The sequence below is a fragment of the Chlorocebus sabaeus genome, chromosome 7 (assembly GCF_047675955.1).
Source record: "Chlorocebus sabaeus isolate Y175 chromosome 7, mChlSab1.0.hap1, whole genome shotgun sequence".
Taxonomy (NCBI): Eukaryota; Metazoa; Chordata; class Mammalia; order Primates; family Cercopithecidae; genus Chlorocebus; species Chlorocebus sabaeus.
The window spans coordinates 12,822,390-12,841,599 of record NC_132910.1 but is presented as its reverse complement, the minus strand read 5'-3'; the positions used below and the strand labels follow the sequence as shown (position 1 = coordinate 12,841,599).

General features: G+C 37.9%; 2 protein-coding genes across 6 annotated transcripts in view; one reads left to right on the top strand and one right to left on the bottom strand.

Annotated features, from left to right (window-relative positions):
* PPAT (phosphoribosyl pyrophosphate amidotransferase) overlaps positions 1–19,210 on the bottom strand; it is a 42,757-nt gene that overhangs the window by 14,235 nt on the left and 9,312 nt on the right. Inside the window, exon 2 of the mRNA XM_007998624.3 lies at positions 358–424. Within this exon, the coding sequence (XP_007996815.1) occupies positions 358–424 (67 nt within the window). The remainder of the gene's footprint in view (positions 1–357; positions 425–19,210) is intronic.
* The window catches only part of PAICS (phosphoribosylaminoimidazole carboxylase and phosphoribosylaminoimidazolesuccinocarboxamide synthase), a 51,151-nt gene continuing 35,099 nt past the window's right edge, over positions 3,159–19,210 (top strand). For 3 of the 5 annotated variants that reach the window (XR_012093342.1, XM_073017355.1, XM_073017354.1), the window contains exons 1-3: positions 3,159–3,555; positions 9,020–9,106; positions 12,223–12,657. Coding sequence is in view for 4 of the 5 variants with exons in the window: in XM_073017355.1 (XP_072873456.1) it covers positions 3,174–3,555; positions 9,020–9,106; positions 12,223–12,657 (904 nt within the window). In the remaining variant the exon portion in view is untranslated. Of the gene's footprint in view, positions 3,556–9,019; positions 9,107–12,222; positions 12,658–18,190; positions 18,275–19,210 lie in introns of all 5 variants that reach the window. The other 2 variants (XM_073017356.1, XM_037989409.2) reach the window with 2 other exon arrangements.

Sequence of the window (19,210 nt, the reverse complement as noted above, 5' to 3'; positions counted from 1 at the left end):
CATCCCATTTCTTTCACTTTTTTATTTATTTATTTATTTTTTTGAGACATAGTTTTAGTCTTGTTGCCCAGGCTGGAGTGCAATGGTGTGACATTGGCTCACCGCAATCTCCACCTCCCAGGTTCAAATAATTCTCCTACCTCAGCCTCCCAAGTAGCTGGGATTACAGGCATGCGCCACCACACCTGGCTAATTTTGTATTTTGAGTAGAGACAGGGTTTCTCCATGTTGGTCAGGCTGGTCTCGAACTCCCGACCTCAGGTGATCCTCCTGCCTTGGCCTCCCAAAGTCCTGGGATTACAGGCATGAAGCACTACACCCAGCCTGTCATCAAGATTTCTTAAAGTTCAAATTTACCTTGTGTGATTTGAATGTTGGCACTGAACTCCCATCACTAGTCACAATACCAGCACTCTCCTGACCCCTGTGAATATAAAAAGATATTAGCTGTTAAATCTGCCAATTGATGAGCTTCTTGAAGAACTTTATCAAGCATACTTTCTCAACAAGCATCCATAAACTTAGTGTGACAACACATTAAATGCTACTTGTACTAGTACTACTCCTATTGATGATGCTGATGCTGATGATCAGCAATCACAGCAGATGACAATGTAACAACTAGACATCTAATTCTAACTAACATGTCCTAAGCATTTTATGCTGTAAAAATAAATAATTTAAAACCTACTGGAACCCCAAATATACTTTAGGCCTTGACAGAGATATGACTGTGATCCAAGTCACATATGGTTACGACTTCTGTTTCTCAGACTATAGATTAACTCACTTTCTTATTTTTCTTGTTCTGCACAATGACTAGAGAGAATTAAAAGACATCAGAGATGGCCGGGCGCGGTGGCTCACGCCTGTAATCCCAGCACTTTGGGAGGCCGACATGGGCAGATCACGAGGTCAAGAGTTGGAGACCATCCTGGCCAACATGGTGAAACCCCGTCTCAACTAAAAATACAAAAATTAGCTGGCCACGGTGGCACACGCTTGTAGTCCCAGCTACTGAGGAGGCTGAGGCAGGAAAACGCTTGAATCTGGGAGGCGGAGGTTGCAGTGAACCAAGAAGAAGAAGAAAAAAAAAGACAACAGAGGTGATAACATCCTGCCTTCTCAAGTGATGACCTTTGTTAAAGATTAACTTCTAGACAGAGGCGGGTGGATCACAAGGCCAGGAGACCGAGACCATCCTGGCTGACACGGTGAAATCCCATCTCTATTAAAAATACAAAAAATTAGCCAGGTGTGGTGGCGTGCGCCTATAGTCCCAGCTACTCGGGAGGCTGAGGCAGGAGAATGGTATGAACCCGGGAGGCAGAGCTTGCAGTGAGCCGAGATTGCACCACTACACTCCAGCCTGGGTGACACAGCGAGAAACCATCTCAAAAAAAAAAAAAAAAAAAAAAAAAAAAGGATAACTTCTGCTTTGCTGTCCTGCATAGACCAAATGAAAGAAAACCCATTAACAATTACATCCTCTGTAAAAAATGTTAAAGGTACCCTTCCCCAAAAGAACCACCACCTATAACCAATCAAACTGCAGTAACTGGGCGCTAACCTTGTATAAAAAATGTTGTGATTCTGCTAAAAACTCCTCTGTCTGCCTATGGAAATGAAACCTTAACTTTCCTACTTCGCAATGCTGACTCCATTCCTTGGAGTTGGTGTTTCCAGGTGAGTCATCCTCAAACTTGGCGCTTGAATAAACTCTCTTTAAACTAGATTCTGATCCTTTTAATTATTTAGGTTGATAGCATGAGTGATCTAATTTGGCTTTCACAACAATCCCATGAAGTAGGTACTATGATTACCACACCCATTTTACAGATAAACACACTAAAGCAATAGAAAGGAAGTTACTTTCCCATTGCCAAACAGACAGCAAGTGGTACAGGCAGGATTCGAATACAGACAACCCAACTGCAGAATTTATGCTTCTAACCTCTACACTTTATAACCTCTAAATAGGGTTTCAACAGGATGAGTATGTAGATATAAATTAAAACCTCCAAATATAATAGAGGCAAAATGTGTAGCTGGTACTGAAACTATAACCATTTTTTGTGCCTTTCTGCATTTTCCAAATGTTCTCCAATAAATAGCACTTTTATTATTAGAAAAAAAAAATGTTGTTTTTGAAAACCCTCTGCTGACCAGGCACCCTTTCCCATGTCTGTGTCTCATTTCCTGCATTAGTGTTTTTAAGTGGTGATACAGAGAAAACAGCCAAAATCTAAAGACATAGTAAAGACTAAGAGCATCCATACCGCTGTGCAGTATAAACTCTCATAAAGGTTCCAACTGCTTTACAATTTTTAATAGTTCTGAACAAGTGCTATAAATAGTAGATGTTTATTGACCAATTTTTGTTCCAGAGAACATATATATCAGGATAGAAACAAAAAGTAAACCTCTTCCATATGTGCCTGTAGACTTTAGTGGCTGTTAATACATTGATTTATTTGGTAAAAAGGAACCTTTTTCAAAATTATATATTGCAATTGTTGCAGCACTTTATTAACGAGAAAAACTATAACATTAAATACGTTGCCAAGTAAAACTCTAAAAAACACTTGGCATGATCACAGCTCAGAGCAGCCTCAAGAACTGATTTTATTAAATGCATTAAATACTGAAAATAGATATGCATAATACTATATACCATATGGGACTAAATAAATTATGACTTATGATTTCTTTTATTTAGTGAAATGCTATGGGGTCTGTAAGTTAACCAATGTTAGAGGACTAGGTGATTCATGTCAGTGGAAATATATTATTAACAATGGTTATAAACCTCTGGGAAAAAACCTCTGCCAACCATTTTCAAAACAATTTTTAAAAATCAACAATCATTTGGTAAAACAGTAAATTATGAAAGAAAAGAAATACACAAAAAACGGTTTTCTTTCCCTTTTGTCTCAAGGGTAGTTCTTCCTTCAAGCTGAAATGAATATGGTTAAAAAATCATTTAGGTCCAGGCTTCTTTAATCACAAAGCCTGCTTATTTGGCAGTTTCTCAAGTTACTCCCTCAGGCAGCTTGAACCAGTTAAACTAGATCCTTTCAGCTCTTCAGAGCTTATTGACAACCAGCCGTCTGGTTTCCTAGGAAACAAAACCTTGGCTAGAAATAGTGAATCATTTCCAGGTCACTTTCAACATGGAGAGTGGAGCAGGAAAGCACTGGACTGAGGAGGAGGTTAAAGCTTTGCTAAGTGTCTGGGCAGAAAAAAATATACGAAAACAACTTTATGGAACACTAAGAAATAAAGGAATATTTATTTACATTGCTAAAAGGCTGCAATCATTAGGAGTATACAGAGACTGGAAACAGTGCCGGGCTAAGTACAAAAATCTCAAATATGAATACAGAACAGTTAAATATGCCCATAACTCTGGAGACAGCTCTAAAACTATGAAGTTTTTCCACGATTTGGATGTAATCCTGCAGTATGAACCTGCCACACAATTTACAGAGGAAGATGCAAATGGCAGGTACCTGGAAACGCTCAGCCCAAGTACAGCCCCAGAGACCACTGAAGGTAAAAAAAAAAAAAAAAAAAAAAAAGGTACTCTTTTGTTTTTGTTTTGTTTTACAGTTTTACAAACTGTAAAAGTTCAAGACTTCTGAGGCCATATGATAAATATAGACTGAAATGTCAAGACTGAGGAAAAATAACCAATTTATTATGCTATTTTGCGCAAGGTTAAGAATTAATTTTTTAAAAAAGAGGTTAAATATTACCACTTTAAAAAAATCTGTAAAATACAGAAAAAGCACATTACAATGGCACCGACTGCTAGTGCCAACTGCATGTGATGTTTCTGAAATATGGATTGGGTTCTAAAAATTGTTTAAGTTTTAATTTTATAAGAGTGGCAAAAAGGGGGAAAAATATCAAAAACATTAACTTATGTTTTTCCACAGCTCCAAACAAGAACTTTCTCCTTTATTTTGTTTCCATTTTCCTAAATTGATAAATAAAAGCACATTTAAAATAACTGTTCAACACTATTTCATTAATTGTTTCGAAGAACAGCTCCATTTTAACAATGAAGTATCACGAAGATGTAATAGATTAAATGATCTGAGACTAAGTGATTTAGAGGAGTTTCTTGACGCACTGTGTTGTTAAACCCAATACTACTTACATAGAATCTGCTCACTGTCTGTGGAAACATTAGTAGGCAAAGGGAGGGAAATCAATGACAGTAATAAGATTTCTACCATAGTCTAAATCTTACAGATGCTATTAAGAGCAGAATTATTCAAAAATCTGTAACACCCACTATCTGTGTGTACCATGGGCAAAGCACTAAGCTATATACATTTAGTAATGTGAAACCTCAAAAAGGACAGAACTGCAAATAAATTTAACACCTGAGAGAAAATAGTAAATAGTATAATAAAAGTACCAAATGTGAATTGGGTTAAGAGGACAAAGATTACAACTGGTTAACTTAAGTTAGCTAATTTTCATGTTTACAGCTCAGTAACAAATCATTTCATTAAAAGAAGAATCCACCCTGCCTACATTCTTTCCATTTCTGAGATGACACCAAATTCTGAGAAAACTTTGCGGTTATTACCATATTAAACAGCAATTACATTATTTTATTCAATTAAACACCTTCGACTCTTCATTATTTAAGTGCTTTAAATATTGATTAATAAATAAGTAAATCACTTAGCTTCTGAAAGTCCCCGATTTTAACCAGGAGTTGGTCTGATGAAGATGTGGCTGCCAATATCTCCACTTCTTAAAGGGATCTTCAGCCCTTTCAGGTATTCCCTTGGCTCCAACCTCCTTCATTTTCACTCATAAACAGAGGGACTATACTTACAACTTAACTATCCACGTTTAGGTACCTCAAACCCCCAATTCCAAAATCAAACTCTCTCTTCTCCCATCAACTTTTTTTTTTTTTTTTTTTAAGAGAGAGGGTTTCATTCCTGTCACCCAAGCTGGAATGCAGTGGCGTGATCTTGGCTCACTGCTCCAGGACTCAAATGATCCTCCCAACTCAGCCTCCTGAATAGCTGAGACTATGGGGCATGACCCACCATGCCTGGCTAATTTTTTGTATTTCTGGTAGAGATGGGTTTCACCATGTTGCCCTGGCTGATTTCAAACTCCTGGGCTCAAGAGATTCTCCTGCTTCGGCCTCCCAAAGTGAGGCATGATCCACCACATCTAGCCCGAATTTGATCCTCCTACAAATTGCTTCCACCTTAGCATCACTATATTTCCAATCACTTATACAGAAACATTTGAGATATCCTTGATTTTTGACCAGTCACTAAGTCTTTAAAAAATCTGCTGACATACTGCATAAAATTTTCTCTCTGCTCTATTCTCATTATGACTAACCAGAACTTCATCGTCTCTCATATAGAATATTAATGTAACCTCTTTACTGGGCTCCCTGGTTTTCAGCCTCTTCCCATATACTTTCCACAATACCACTAGTTGTTTTTTACATTTTTAAATTATAAAATTATAAGTACATTAACATTTTGGTTGCATTAAAAATAATCTTTATACCCAAGATTAATCATGATCTAAAATTAAATATTACAATTAATGGTTCCATAATATTTAACTGAGTGTGGGTCTTCACCCCCCTCAGGCAAATGATACTGCAATTAATAACTTTTGTCCATTTTTAGTATTATTATTTAGGACACAAGTCCTAATACTGATTCAGAAGGATATAATTACTTTGGTTTTTTTGTTGTTTTGTTTTGTGTTTTTCGTGTTGTTGTGTTTGAGATGGAGTCTCACTCTGTCAAAAAGGCTAGAGTGCAGTGGTGCGATCTCAGCTCACCACAACCTCTGCTTCCCAGGTTCAAGCGATTCTCCTGCCTCAGCCTCCCAAGCTGGGATTAGAGGTGCACGCCACCATGCCCAGCTAGTTTTTGTATTCTCAGTAGAGACAGGGTTTCACCATGTTGACTAGGCTGGTCTCGAAGTCCTGTCCTCAAGTGATCTGCCCACCGTGGCCTCCCAAAGTGCTGGCATTACAGGCCTTAGGCATCCCGCCTGGCCATTACTTTGAAACATTATTTCTAAAATAACTGCTTTCCAAAATAACTGTACTTCACTAGGCATGAATGTCCCTTATGTAGAACCATTGTCATGCAAAATTATGGAGTATTGATGGGAAGAACAAACTTTCCAAATTTAATAAGTAAATAGTGATTTAGGCCAGGCGTGGTGGCTCATGCCTATAATCCCAGCACTTTGGGAAGTTGAGGAGGGTGGATCACCTGAGGTCAGGAGTTCAAGACCAGCCTGACCAACATGGTGAAACCCTGTCTCTACTAAAAATACAAAAAACTAGCTGGGTGTGGTAGTGGGCACCTGTAATCCCAGCTACTCGGGAGGCTGACACAGGAGAATCGCTTGAACCCAGGAGGCAGAGGTTGTAGTGAGCCGAGATCATGCCTCTGTACTCCAGCCTGGGCGACAAGAGTAAAACTCCATTTCAAAATAAATAAATAAAATAAATAAATAACGATTTAGGCTAATTTAAGAAACAATGGCCTATAATGATATACAAATTGGTAACTTTTAATTTGCATTTGTTTAATTACCAGTAAGGTGGAACACTTTTCTATACATTTATTCACTTTTACAAATTGACCATTCATGTCAACTGAGGTCTTAGAAATTTGCGTGATTTTCTTGCCTTACGATTTATTTGATCTGCAGATTCGATTTATTTGATCTGCAGATTCCAAAACTTTTTAAGGTAATCAAAGTTTTTTCCCTAAGGCTTAAGAAGCCCTCCTCGCACCAGGTTTGATTCATTATATAATGTTTTCTGGTTTTTCCTATGGCCGAACCAGCAGAATTTTTATTGGTGTGTGATAAATGGAAGAAGGGAAGAAAATGGAAGTGCCTTTTCCACTGTTGGGATCAACCTCATGCAAGTGGTAGGGATAGGCTGCTTGTTAGGCAGCAAGTAGCCAGGACCAGAGCCATGGCAAAGGACCCAAATACACTTTTGACCAACTCTACGAGGCTTCATGTTCTGCTACATCTGATCATCCTCAGCCTCAGAATTCCTTTGGCCTACAGCTGCCAAACCACATTCCTTCAGTGGTCAAGTTTTCCTTCTATTTCACTCCTTTTATTTTATATAAATGCATCTCAAGTAATGATTTAAGAGTTTCAGTTTAAAATCCCCAGAGCCTCTGCCTACAGTTTTAGGATTCATGCTGTGGAATGAGGAGCAACTTAGGAAAAAATTATCTGAAGAGGTCAGAGAGAGAGCTTTTCTGTTTCACTATCATTTGTATATTTGGACCAGATTCTTTTCTATGGTGGTAAATCTAGACTCTAAACCAGGTAATAGAATAGAAACCCTGCCTTTCTTTACTGCTCTCATATTCAAGCTCAGGTGTTAAATAACCTGGGCCCTGTTTCTCTAAAGATAATTCTTACATAACTCCAGATTTTTATTTTTCCTATTTTCAAACAAATCTAAAACATTTCTCAACAACATTTTAGCTTAAAGCAATTATAAAACCTGATTTAAATTTTTCAACAATTTTTACCTTGAGAGTTAAACACAACTGTGGCATCTGAAAGCAGTGATGTGCTTTTGTACTTATGTTTATTTTTCATTTGTTTTCCTTTTTTAACACAGAAACCGTAATAGAGTTTTTAAGATGATAAAGAGCATACCTTTTCTTTTTCTTCAACGGGAAAGTCTGTAAACGTAATGGTGAATCATGATTTTAAAAGAATGTTTATGCCACTAAAATCACATCTAACAGTTGATCTATTAATGTAAAATACAACGCTACTTTTGTTACTCAATAAAATAGAACTGGAAAAACATTTGGAAATGAAATGATTAATGAGATGAGTAAATTTTTAATTTAAACATTACAAAGAGCAATCAAACGATACTTATCCACCTCCCGATTAGTCTGCAATTTCATTGTAATTATAATTCATCTTCATGTGTCAATTTGAGTTAAAAATCATATAAGTTGGATTCCTTTCTAAGATGTACTTCATCCTCCTCATTTGATCACTTTAAAAAGTAGCCTATACCTCATTTTATGAAAGCCTATATAAAAGCATCCAAACCATAAAATAAGGAAATCAAAGGAGGACTTCAGTTTTTATGGTTGGCATGGTTCTTTTAAATGACATATTCCTTAATCCATTTAAACATAATTTAGATTAACTTCTGGAAACTTCAGTATGTGTCAATCAATAAATTATATAAGATACTTAAAAACTCTAAGCTATCTGATCATATATGCCAAAAAAACAGCATTTTCTAATTATCTATCTCATTGCAGGACCCACTCTTTTACATTACTGGTATTATTTAGCAAGTGCCTACTCTGTTAGAGCACCCAAGATACAATTATAAATAAAACACCACATTTTAAAAACGTAAGGCTGGGCACGGTGGCTCACGCCTGTAATCCCAGCATTTCGGGAGGCCGAGGATCACCTGAGGTTAGGAGTTCGAGACTAGCCTGGCCAACATGGTAAAACCTCGTCTCTACTAAAAATACAAAAATTAGCCAGGTGTGGTGGCAGATGCCTGTAATCCCAGCTACTCGTAAGGCTGAGGCAGGAGAATTGTGTGAACCCGGGAGGCAGAGGTTACGGTGAGCCAAGATCACACCACTGCACTCCACTCCAGCCTGGGCAACAGAGTGAGACTCTGTCTCCAAAAAAAAAAAAAAAAAAAAGTAATTTAACTTGAAAACTAACTACAACTGTTTCTAAAAACTTACGAAATTACCAAACAATTCTAGCAGAAATTCAAAATAGACCATGTCTATTTTGGATGGAAAAAAATGGATTTTTCTTTAAATACATAAATATTTAAACTATATTATACAACTTTATTACAAAATGTCTATCACAAATCTATTTTGAAGAATATTTTGAAGAATATGATCACATTTAGCTAAAGCTATTAGGATTATCAGTTATGTTATTTCTAAAAGGAATTCTGTTATATTTCCAGGTAAAATGTCAATTGCATCAGAAGATAAGGAAGATGTCTCAGGAAATCCTTTACTTCTGGTTTCTCATGTCAGACCAATGGAACTAGGTATAGTATAATGGGTGGGACAGAATGAAACTGATCTAATTTCAAACTAGAAGATAAGACTGGTTTCTAATCTGAGAAAACTGACAATTTTTCCTGGAAGAAACACTCAGAATTAATTTATGTTTTCCTCCCTTTTTGCCAACCCATACTGAAAAAAATTATTTCTAAAGCAAATGATTTCTTTACCAAATTTAAGTTTCCTAGAAATACAGGTTCTCTAATTTCCAAACTTTACTCTTTAAATGTAAGAAATCTGATGGCTAGACTTACACATAGTAATGCACATGATCCCTTTAGTGGCAAGGGATTAAGACAAACAGAATTTTACGTTTGAAAGTAAACATCAGAGCCACAACCAGGTCAAGGATTCAGTGTAAATCCTTCTTTGCTTCTATTTTTCTTTCTTTTTTTTTTTTTTTTTTGGAGACCGAGTCTCACTCTGCTGCCCAGGCTGGAATGCACTGTCATGATCCCAGCTCACTGCAACCTCTGCCTCTGGTTCAGGCGATTCTCCTACCTCAGCCTCAGTTTGGATTACAGGCGCGTACCACCACGCCCAGCTAATTTTGTATATTTAGTAGAGGTTTCACCATGTTAGCCAGGCTGATCTAGAATTCCCAACCTTTGGTGATCCACTCGCCTAGGTCTCCCAAAGTGCTGGGATTACAGGCATGAGCCACCACACCCGGCCGCTTCTAATTTCTTATTGAAGCTAGAAGCAAAAACCTTACTTCTAACTTAAATAATAGAAAAACCTATTTGTAACCCAAATAAGAAAAAAAATTCTGAAAAGCATTTCAAAGCAAAGACATTAAATATACCACAAAATATCTCAAATAAATGCTATAAAGTTTTTTTCAATGACTTAAAACTCGTGAATCTGATAAAAGTTGTTAATTGTAATATCATTTGTATGATAGGGGCCAAAACCTAATCTCAATTAAATATTACTGAACCATTAATTTAATATTTAATTTTAAATTATGGCCAGGCACAGTGATTCACACCTGTAACCTCAGTACTTTGGAAGGCCAAGGTGGGGGATCACTTGAGACCAGGAATTCAAGACTAACCTGGGCAACAGAGAGAGACCCCCCCCATGCCTAATAAATTATTAAAAATAGGCCAGGTGCAGTCAGTGGTTCATGCCTGTAGTCCCAGCTACTTGTGAGGCTGAGGCAGGAGGGCTCACTTGAATCCAGGAGTTCAAGGCTGCAGTGAGTCATGACTGTGTTACTGCACTCGAGCCTGTGCAGCAGAGTCTAGGGAAAAAAAAATGAAAGAAACAAAATAAACTATGATTAATCTTGGGTATAATTTGAAGATATTTATTTATTTATTTATTTATTTATTTATTTATTTATTTATGTTGAGACAGAGTCTCGCTCTGTTGCCAGGCTAGAGTGCAACGGTGAGATCTCGGCTCACTGCTATCTCCGCCTCCCAGGTCCAACCGATTCTCCTGCCTCAGCCCCACAGGCACGCACCACCACACCCAGCTAGTTTTTGTATTTTCAGTAAAGACAGGGTTTCACCACGTTGGCCAGGATGGTCTTGACCTCCTGACCTCGTGATCCACCTGCCTTGGCTGCCCAAAGTGCTGGGATTACAGGTGTGAGACACCGCGCCTGGCTGAAGATTATTTTCAATGCAAACAAAATGTTAATGTCATACACGGTAGCTTGTGCCTGTGATCCCAGCTACCCTGGAGGCTCGCTTGAGCCTGGGAGGTTCAGACTGCAATGAGCGGTGATCTCTCCACTAGGCTCTAGCCTTGGTGAAAGAAAATTGCTTTCTTTTTAAAAAATTTTATTTTATTTTATCTTATTTTGAGACGGTGTCTCACTCTTTCGCCCAGGCTGGAGTGCAGTGGTGTATTCTCAGCCTATTGCAACCTCCACCTCCTGGACTCAAGCAATCCTCCCACCTCAGCCTCCCAAGCACCTGGTACCACGGGCACATGCCACCAAGCCTGGCTAATTTTTGCATTTTTTTGTAGAGACGGGTTTTGCCCTGTTGCCCAGGCAGGTCCCCAACTCCTGAGCTCAGGCAATCCACCTGCCTTGGTACCCCAAAGTGCTGGGATTACAGGCCTGAGCCACCATGCCCAGCCAAAAATTACTTTCTTTAATAATATTACATCCAATTTGAAACCCTGTCTCAAATTGAAAAAAAAAAAAAACCCACAAAAACCAAAGTTAATGTGCTTGTAATTTTCTAATTCAAAAAATGAACCTACTTCTTTTATGAAAATGAAATCTGAGAAAAGCACAAGATAATATGGTGTCAAAATAACCAATATAAAGTCAGGTACTGTCAGTAATGTAAATGAAGTATAAAACTGTTCTAGAGACCTAATACGCACCATGGCATATTAAAGGATTTATAACTAAGTGGAGACATACTGCCTAGGAACAAGGCATTATGAAATTTCTGACACACTTCCCTACCGTTGAAAGAAAATGCTTCATTTAAAATGGCTTTAGTCTTTCTGTAATTTTCACAAGGCATAAACACTGATTTTTCCGTGTGACTCTTCCAAGCCCTCAGCTCATGAGTAGCCTCAGTTCTCAACTCTGACTACACATTAGATCACAATCTGGGGATGAAGGATGAGGCAGGTACCAGAGTGGTGGTTTTTAAATGCTTCCCAGTAGACTGATACATAGCCAAAGAAAATCACAAGATAAAGGAAGGAGTTAAATTCTTTATACCTATCCTATTTCAAAACAAATTATCTACAATGAGTCATTTTCTTATATAATTACTGTTTTCTACAGTAAATGCTACACATTTAAATATTGAACTTCCACTATATACTGATATACACCCTACATACTAAAGGAGTGATATGGAAGAGAAAAAAATGATATAGAGGAAAGATGATCAAAATGTGACTAAAAAGCCACAACTTTATTAAAGCCAGTAACTGGCATAATAATGGACAGCTTTAGGTTCTGAATTTGTTTCCCCACTGTTTAAGAGAAAAGCTAAGCTATGATTTGTTACTCCATCTCCTATGGAGGAAACTGCTTTCTTTAAAAATGTTGCATCCAATTATTTACCTTGTCTGATGTATATAATGCATATGTCTTTTACCTCTCTACCTAATGCAGGTATCTCTACGTCAGTATTGGAACCCTCTAATAATACAACTTTTATCCCAACTGTAGCAAATGAAGGAGGAAAGCACTGGACTGTGACAGAAGTCAGGGCTCTAATAGACATCTGGTCTGATAAAAGCATACAACGACAACTAGAGGGAACAGTGAGAAATAAGAGGATATTTGAACAAATTGCGGCCAAGCTTCAGAAATTTGGAATAGAGAGAGACTGGAAACAGTGCAGAACAAAGTACAAAAACCTAAAACATGAATACAAGATCGTAAGAACAGCTCAAGATCTAGGCATGACTAAGAGTATGAAATTTTTTACTGAGTTGGATGCTATTCTGGGACCCAATAAAACAGAAAAATCACAAGACCAGGGGTCCCAAGATGGAGAACATGTCACAGAATGTGCCAACGTAAAAATGGGAGAGGACCAGACAGGTAGGAAGGTGAAGAAAAATAATCTTCACATCATGTTACATCATACAGGTTCAAGGATCCCTTTTCCAAAATGCCTGGGATCAGAAGTGTTTTAGATTTAGACATTTTTTTCAGATTTTAGAGTATTTGGATATACATCTTAGAAAGGGGAGCCAAGTCCAAACATGAAATTCGCATGTGTTTCATACATACAGCTTAAAGCTAATTTTATGCAGTATTTTTAATAATTTTGTGCATGAAACAAAGTTTTGACTGTACCCATCACATGAGGTCAGCTGTATAATTTTCCACAGGTAGCATCATGTTGGTGCTCAAAAAGTTTCAGATTTTGTAGTTTTTCAGATTTCATATGAGGGATGCTCAACCTGTATTGCAAATGTTCAGTACCATAAGAGGGATGTTATATACGTAAGTTAAATAGGTTTCATTACATGCTATTTGACAAACTAGCTGAATTTATTATGAAACAGATTTAGTATACATTTGATCTTCCCCAGAATAGAAACAGTACAGTTATACAAAAAGGAGGAAATAAAACTGGATTCCCAGAATAAAATTTAAAATAGATCAATTTTAATAAAGCAAATATGCAACCCCAGACGGCAGAAGTTAAAGTAAATTTTCATACTAATTGTGGTAAAACTGAGTAGAATAGAAAAAGGGCATTGAAGAACTTAGAAAAATATAAAATACATGAGACTTTCTTAGAAGTAGTACATTTCTCTGGGACCCATCATAAATGTCTTTAAAGTATATTTAAACCAAAGGATTGAGATGCAGTACGTACACACAAAGACATGATAGCATGAAATAAACTGAACGAGTTCTAGACCAGGATTCAGGAAGTCAAACTTCTAAGGCTCTGTGGAACCTTGAAGTAACCAAGTGTCTCCTCTAGACCAGGGGTCCCCAACACCTGGACCCTTACTGGTCCGTGGCCTGTTACGAACTGGGTTGCACAGCAGGAGATGAGTGGTGGGTGAGTCAAGTTTCTTCTGTATTTACAGACACTCCCCATCATGCACATTACGACCTGAGCTCCACCTCCTGTCAGATCAATGGCAACATTAGACTCTGACATTAGATTAGAATACTGGTGCAAGAAGACTGTTGTGAACTGTGCAGGCAAGGGATCTAGGTTGTGTGCTCCTCATGAGAATCTAATGCCTGATGATCTGTCACTGTCTCCCATCACTCCCAGACGGGACCATCTAGTTGCAGGAAAACAAGCTCAGGGCTCCCACTGATTCTAGATTATGGTGAGTTGTTTAATTATTTCATTATATATTACAGTGTAATAATAATAGAGTGCACAATAAATGTAACGCACTTGAATCATCCCAAAACCACGGCCCCCTTACCCCCAGTCCATGGAAAAATTGTCTCCCATGAAACCAGTCCCTGGTGCCAAAAGGTTGGAGACTGCTGCTCTAGACCTAACTCCAGAATTGGGGGGTGTGGACAAGATGGTCTTAAAGACCTCTACTAACCACAATGTCTCCAGATTTTATTATCTGGCTTAAATGATGAGTCCCAATTCTAAGATAGTCTGTGTCTAGGGAAGAGAGGGGAACAATAGACAGTTAAGACTGGAAATGCTGGTGAGAAATCTCAAAATATTTCACTGGTGGACAAGAAAGAAACTGGTATGCTAGAGAACTATACATATCCCCCAGTTAGATGACTACAGATAAAGCAGCCCAATAGCAGTGGCATGATATCTTCATACAGTCAATGCTGGAGATGCAGCTAAAGATGATTCCATTAGTTATGTCAGAAGACCTAGTTAGAGACTCAGATCCATACCCAACATCTATAATGACAAAAAGGGTAGGGAATCTAACCTTTGGAAAAGCAAATAATCATATTTACTACTAGGGTCCCTTTAAAAAGGAAAATACTACATTAAAGTTTAAAACACAATTCTGGGCCAAGCGTTGTGGCTCATGCCTATAATCACAGCACTTTGGGAAGCCGGGGTAGGTGGATCACTTGAAGCCAGGAGTTTGAGACCAGCCTCACCAACATGGCGAAACCCCATCTCTACAAAAAAAAAATACACAAAAAATTAGCTAGGCCTGGTGGCACATGCCTGTAATCCCAGCTACTTAGGAGGCTGAGGCATGAGAATCTTTGGAACCTGGGAGGCAGAGGTTGCAGTAAGCCGAGATCGCACCACTGAACTACAGCCTGGGCAACAGAGTGAGACTCTGTCTCAAAAACAAACAAATAATCTAAATAAATAAAACACGATTCTGAAGTGAACTTAAAAAGTCAATATATATCCCCTTACGTTCATACAGTCATTGCTGGATATGTAGCTGAAGGTGATTTGGTCAGTAATAAGTCAGAAGGCATAGGAGATACAGATATAAAACAAGGTCTTGACACAGGTAAAAAAAATATTCAGGTGTTTTTGTTTTGTTTTGTTTTTGGTGTGTGACAAAGTATATACATAAAATGCTATTATAAGACACTGTTTTTCTTTTTTTTTTTTTTTTTTGAGACGGAGTCTGGCTCTGTCGCCCAGGCTGGAGTGCAGTGGCCGGATCTCAGCTCACTGCAAGCTCCGCCTCCCGGGTTTACGCCATTCTCCTGCCTCAGCCTCCCGAGTAGCTGGGACTACAGGCACCGCCACCACGCCCGGCTAGTTTTTTGTATTTTTTAGTAGAGACGGGGTTTCACCGTGTTAGCCAGGATGGTCTCGATCTCCTGACCTCGTGATCCGCCCGTAAGACACTGTTATGGCCTGAACTGTGTTCCTCCCACCAATGTTCATATATTGAAGCCTTAAACCCCAATGTGATGTATTTGGAGACAGGGCCTTTGAATGATAACTAGCATCATGAGAGTGGTGCCCTCATAATAGGTTTTAGATTTTCTAACAATATATTAATAGATGCTACCATACCTAAGAAATTATGTTATAACATTGTATGAGGTACTGTTGGATCATGACTCAAAACACATAAATGGAAGGTGGAAATAATATTCCCCATGGCTGTTTTTCTCCAAGTATAGCAGCATCGGCATTAACTGAGAACTTACTCAAAATGCAAATTATTGGGTACCATCCAGAATCAGAAACTCTAGTATTGGGGCCTAGCAATCTGTTTTAACAAGTCTTCCAAGTGATAATGATGCAAGCAAGTTTGAGAATCATTACCCTCTAGTATAGGGCACTAAGGGTGTGGAGGTGAAATTTCGTGCTTGCTACCTGATAGTTTGCTGCTTCTACACAAACCAAAATTGGGGAGGAGGAGATCACCAAGCCCCCAAGCTGAAGCTTATCTGTTAAAAAGACCTTGTACCTAGTCTTTCAGTCCAAAGCTTCATATAACCTTACAAAGTATAAAGCTCAATGTTAATTTAACAAACTAGTTAATCAAATTTCCTATACTCCTGGCCAACTTATTTATCTGGTTTATCAGATAGGACAGATTCTTAGGTTTCCATTGGCATCACAGCAATGGCCTTTGTCATTAAGAGTTAAAAATCAAATTACGCCAGGTGCAGTGGCACATGCCTATAATCCCGGCTTCTTGGGATGCTAAGATTGAAGCATCACTTGAGCCCAGGAGTTTGAATCCAGCCTGGGCAACACAGCAAGAACCCATCTCTAAAAATAAAAAACAAAAATGTAAAAAAGAAGAAAATCAGACTACTGCATTGTTTAATAAGGAAAAAAGATTTCCATCTAAAAAGTTAAGAGCTTTAGTATTCAGAAGATTTTAGCTTGTTAGTCCTTTGGAAAACTTAAGCACAACCTCAAGATACTTTTTTACATATAAAAGGAAAAGATTAAGTCAGAAATATGAGTTTTTTTGTTGTTGCTATTTGGCATGTTTGCATGCCAAATATGAAATATTTGGAATATATTTAGAAAATATGAAACAGGACAAATGCATAGTCATTCTAGAAATTATATTAAACTGTTACATGAAAATACAAAGCAAAGATATAAACCTACAAGGATCTCAGCAGCTAAATACATAAGAAAAAAACTTAAACAGGCAAGGATTTTAGGTACACCTGCAATACATACCAATTGATTCACAAATTGCCACTCCATTCTTAGGAAGAATGTAGTAGAATGTAGTATTGAGGTATAAAAATATGGATTATTTATCTTCAGGGAAAAAAATTCACATGAAGTAGTCTTTCTTTAAAAAAACAACAAAGTGATGGACATTTACATGTAAAAACAGAGGTAACCTCATTTTTATTTTTTATGTTTCACTGATGAATTTCTGAAATTAGAATTGTTATTATTAATAATAACTCCATATTGTTAACTTTGATATCTGGCCAAAAAACCGGTTCCCCAAAAGTATTCTCTTTCCTATCTTAAATGTATGCTATAAGCCATAAGCTTTTCCTTACTTCAAATGAAAATCTAGCTAGAGCTGTAGACCCCTTGGATTCTGAGTATCTAGATCAGTTCCCTATTTGGAACTTCTGAAGATTTTGATCTAGTAGGTTGGAGTCAGTTCAGGCACCCGTATTTTTAGATGATTCTCAAGCACAGCCAGCACTGGAAACCATAGCTAGGTTATCATGCTCAGACCAGCAGAGGACTGATTCACACAGAAGTTTCAATTTGATTCCATTCAGGGAAGAAAAATCCGCTAATGCCAATAGATTATCACTTAAAAATTAATGACTAATGGAATACGAAGGAAATTAATCACAGAGAAGAATCATAGACTGCTCAGGCTATCCCTATTACATTAAGTAAAAAGAAGTGGTCCGTGAAAATTGAATTAACTAGATCTCTGGATCTAAAACATATTTTATTTTTCTCCCTGGTCTGAAGCATAAGCGAGAGAGGATAAAAGGAATCAAGACGTTATCAAAGGAGAAAGGACTCTGCCAAAAGAGAAAATTTGTGTTTGACAATCTTATCACCTACCTGTCTCCTCTGAGTAGGACAAAATTGACTTAATTCAGGTCCAATATCAGCTGCCATTTATATAAGCTGGAATGCCTTACTATCTATGTATTCCCGAAAGCCACTGCTTTCTCGTATAGGACAGTCACAGTTAAACCTATTTTAGGTCAGAGGGGGTGGAGTCAGGCATATTTAAATAAGCATAGAAACTCCATGGTAGTAAAATATATCCTATTAGATAAGGTCACGCTGATCTTCAGCCTAAAAATCACAAGTGAAATACCTCAATGTTCATCTAAGAATAACCCTAGAAATGCCCATTTTTCTTTTGGTTGTAGCAAAACATATTTCCAAAATTCAAAAAAATTCACAAGGAGATGGCCAGCAGGGGGCATTAAGGAATCTATTGTTACCATCTCAAAGGGTTTGCTAAGAATTATGTTTTCTTCTAATTCATTTATCTCTCCCAAAAGAAAGAAATTGGAAGTAATTTTTCTTAAACCTGGAATATTTAAACACTTTTGTATATTTTACATGCATTATAATTTGTATAATCTTAGCAGTAACATTGTTACATAAATTAATGCACTTTAGTCAGATGAGACACGATATTACTGAGAACTTTTCATTTTAATCCAATAGTACATCCAGATAGAGAAGAACTGATTACTAAAAGTTCAGAAAACCCAAGACTTATAAATGTGAAAAAAGAAAGTTCAGACATAGGTATGCTGCTAATCTTAAATACAGGCAACTTGTTAATTATGAAGGTATTATTTTTCTAATTTGTACTGTTGGTAATATTTTAATAAACTTTTAAGAAGCTGTGGCATAATAAAAAATATATCTAGTTTTGGTCTCCCGTTCCTGGCACAAAGCATCAACAGCCTTTGGAATTTCCAGAGACAGAAGCATCTATGTTATGTTAATGAGGCTACTCTAGGTGGGTTCCCAGATAGCTTCAGGATGGCAGGTAGTCACCGAAAAAGACACCCATGTGATGAGGGTTGGAGCTTTGTGCCAGTGTGACTTCCAGGGAGGAGAGTGGGGCTAGAGGTTGAGTTCAATCTTGTAGCCAATGACTTAATCAATCACATCATAAAAACTCGGGCTCAGAAGATTTGGAAGCTCAGTACAATGCAGTTCATGTTTCCTTAGTTCCTTTATAACTTCCCACAGACATCACCGCATTAACCTCTACACGTGACCTGTCTTTACTTTTCTATTCTCAAACCTCAGCAACTTTTCTTTTTTGAGATGTAATTTACATACAATCAAATTCACCCAATTAAAGCACATAACTGTGGTTTTTAGTATATCCACGGTTATACAATAATCACCAGTATCCCATTTTAGAACATTTTGATCACCCCACAAAGAAACCCCGTATCTGTGGGGTACAGTGGCTCATGCTTGTAATCCCAGCACTTTGGGAGGCCAAAGCGGGCAAATCATGAGGTCAAGAGATCAAGACCATCCTGGCCAACATGGTGAAACCCCATCTCTACTAAAAATACAAAAATTAGCTGGGCGTGGTGGTGCACGCCTATAGTCTCAGCTACTCAGGAGGCTGAGGCAGGAGAATCGCTTGAACCCGGGAGGCAGAGGTTGCAGTGAGCCGAGGTCACGCCACTGCACTGCAGCCTGGGTGACGGAGCAAGA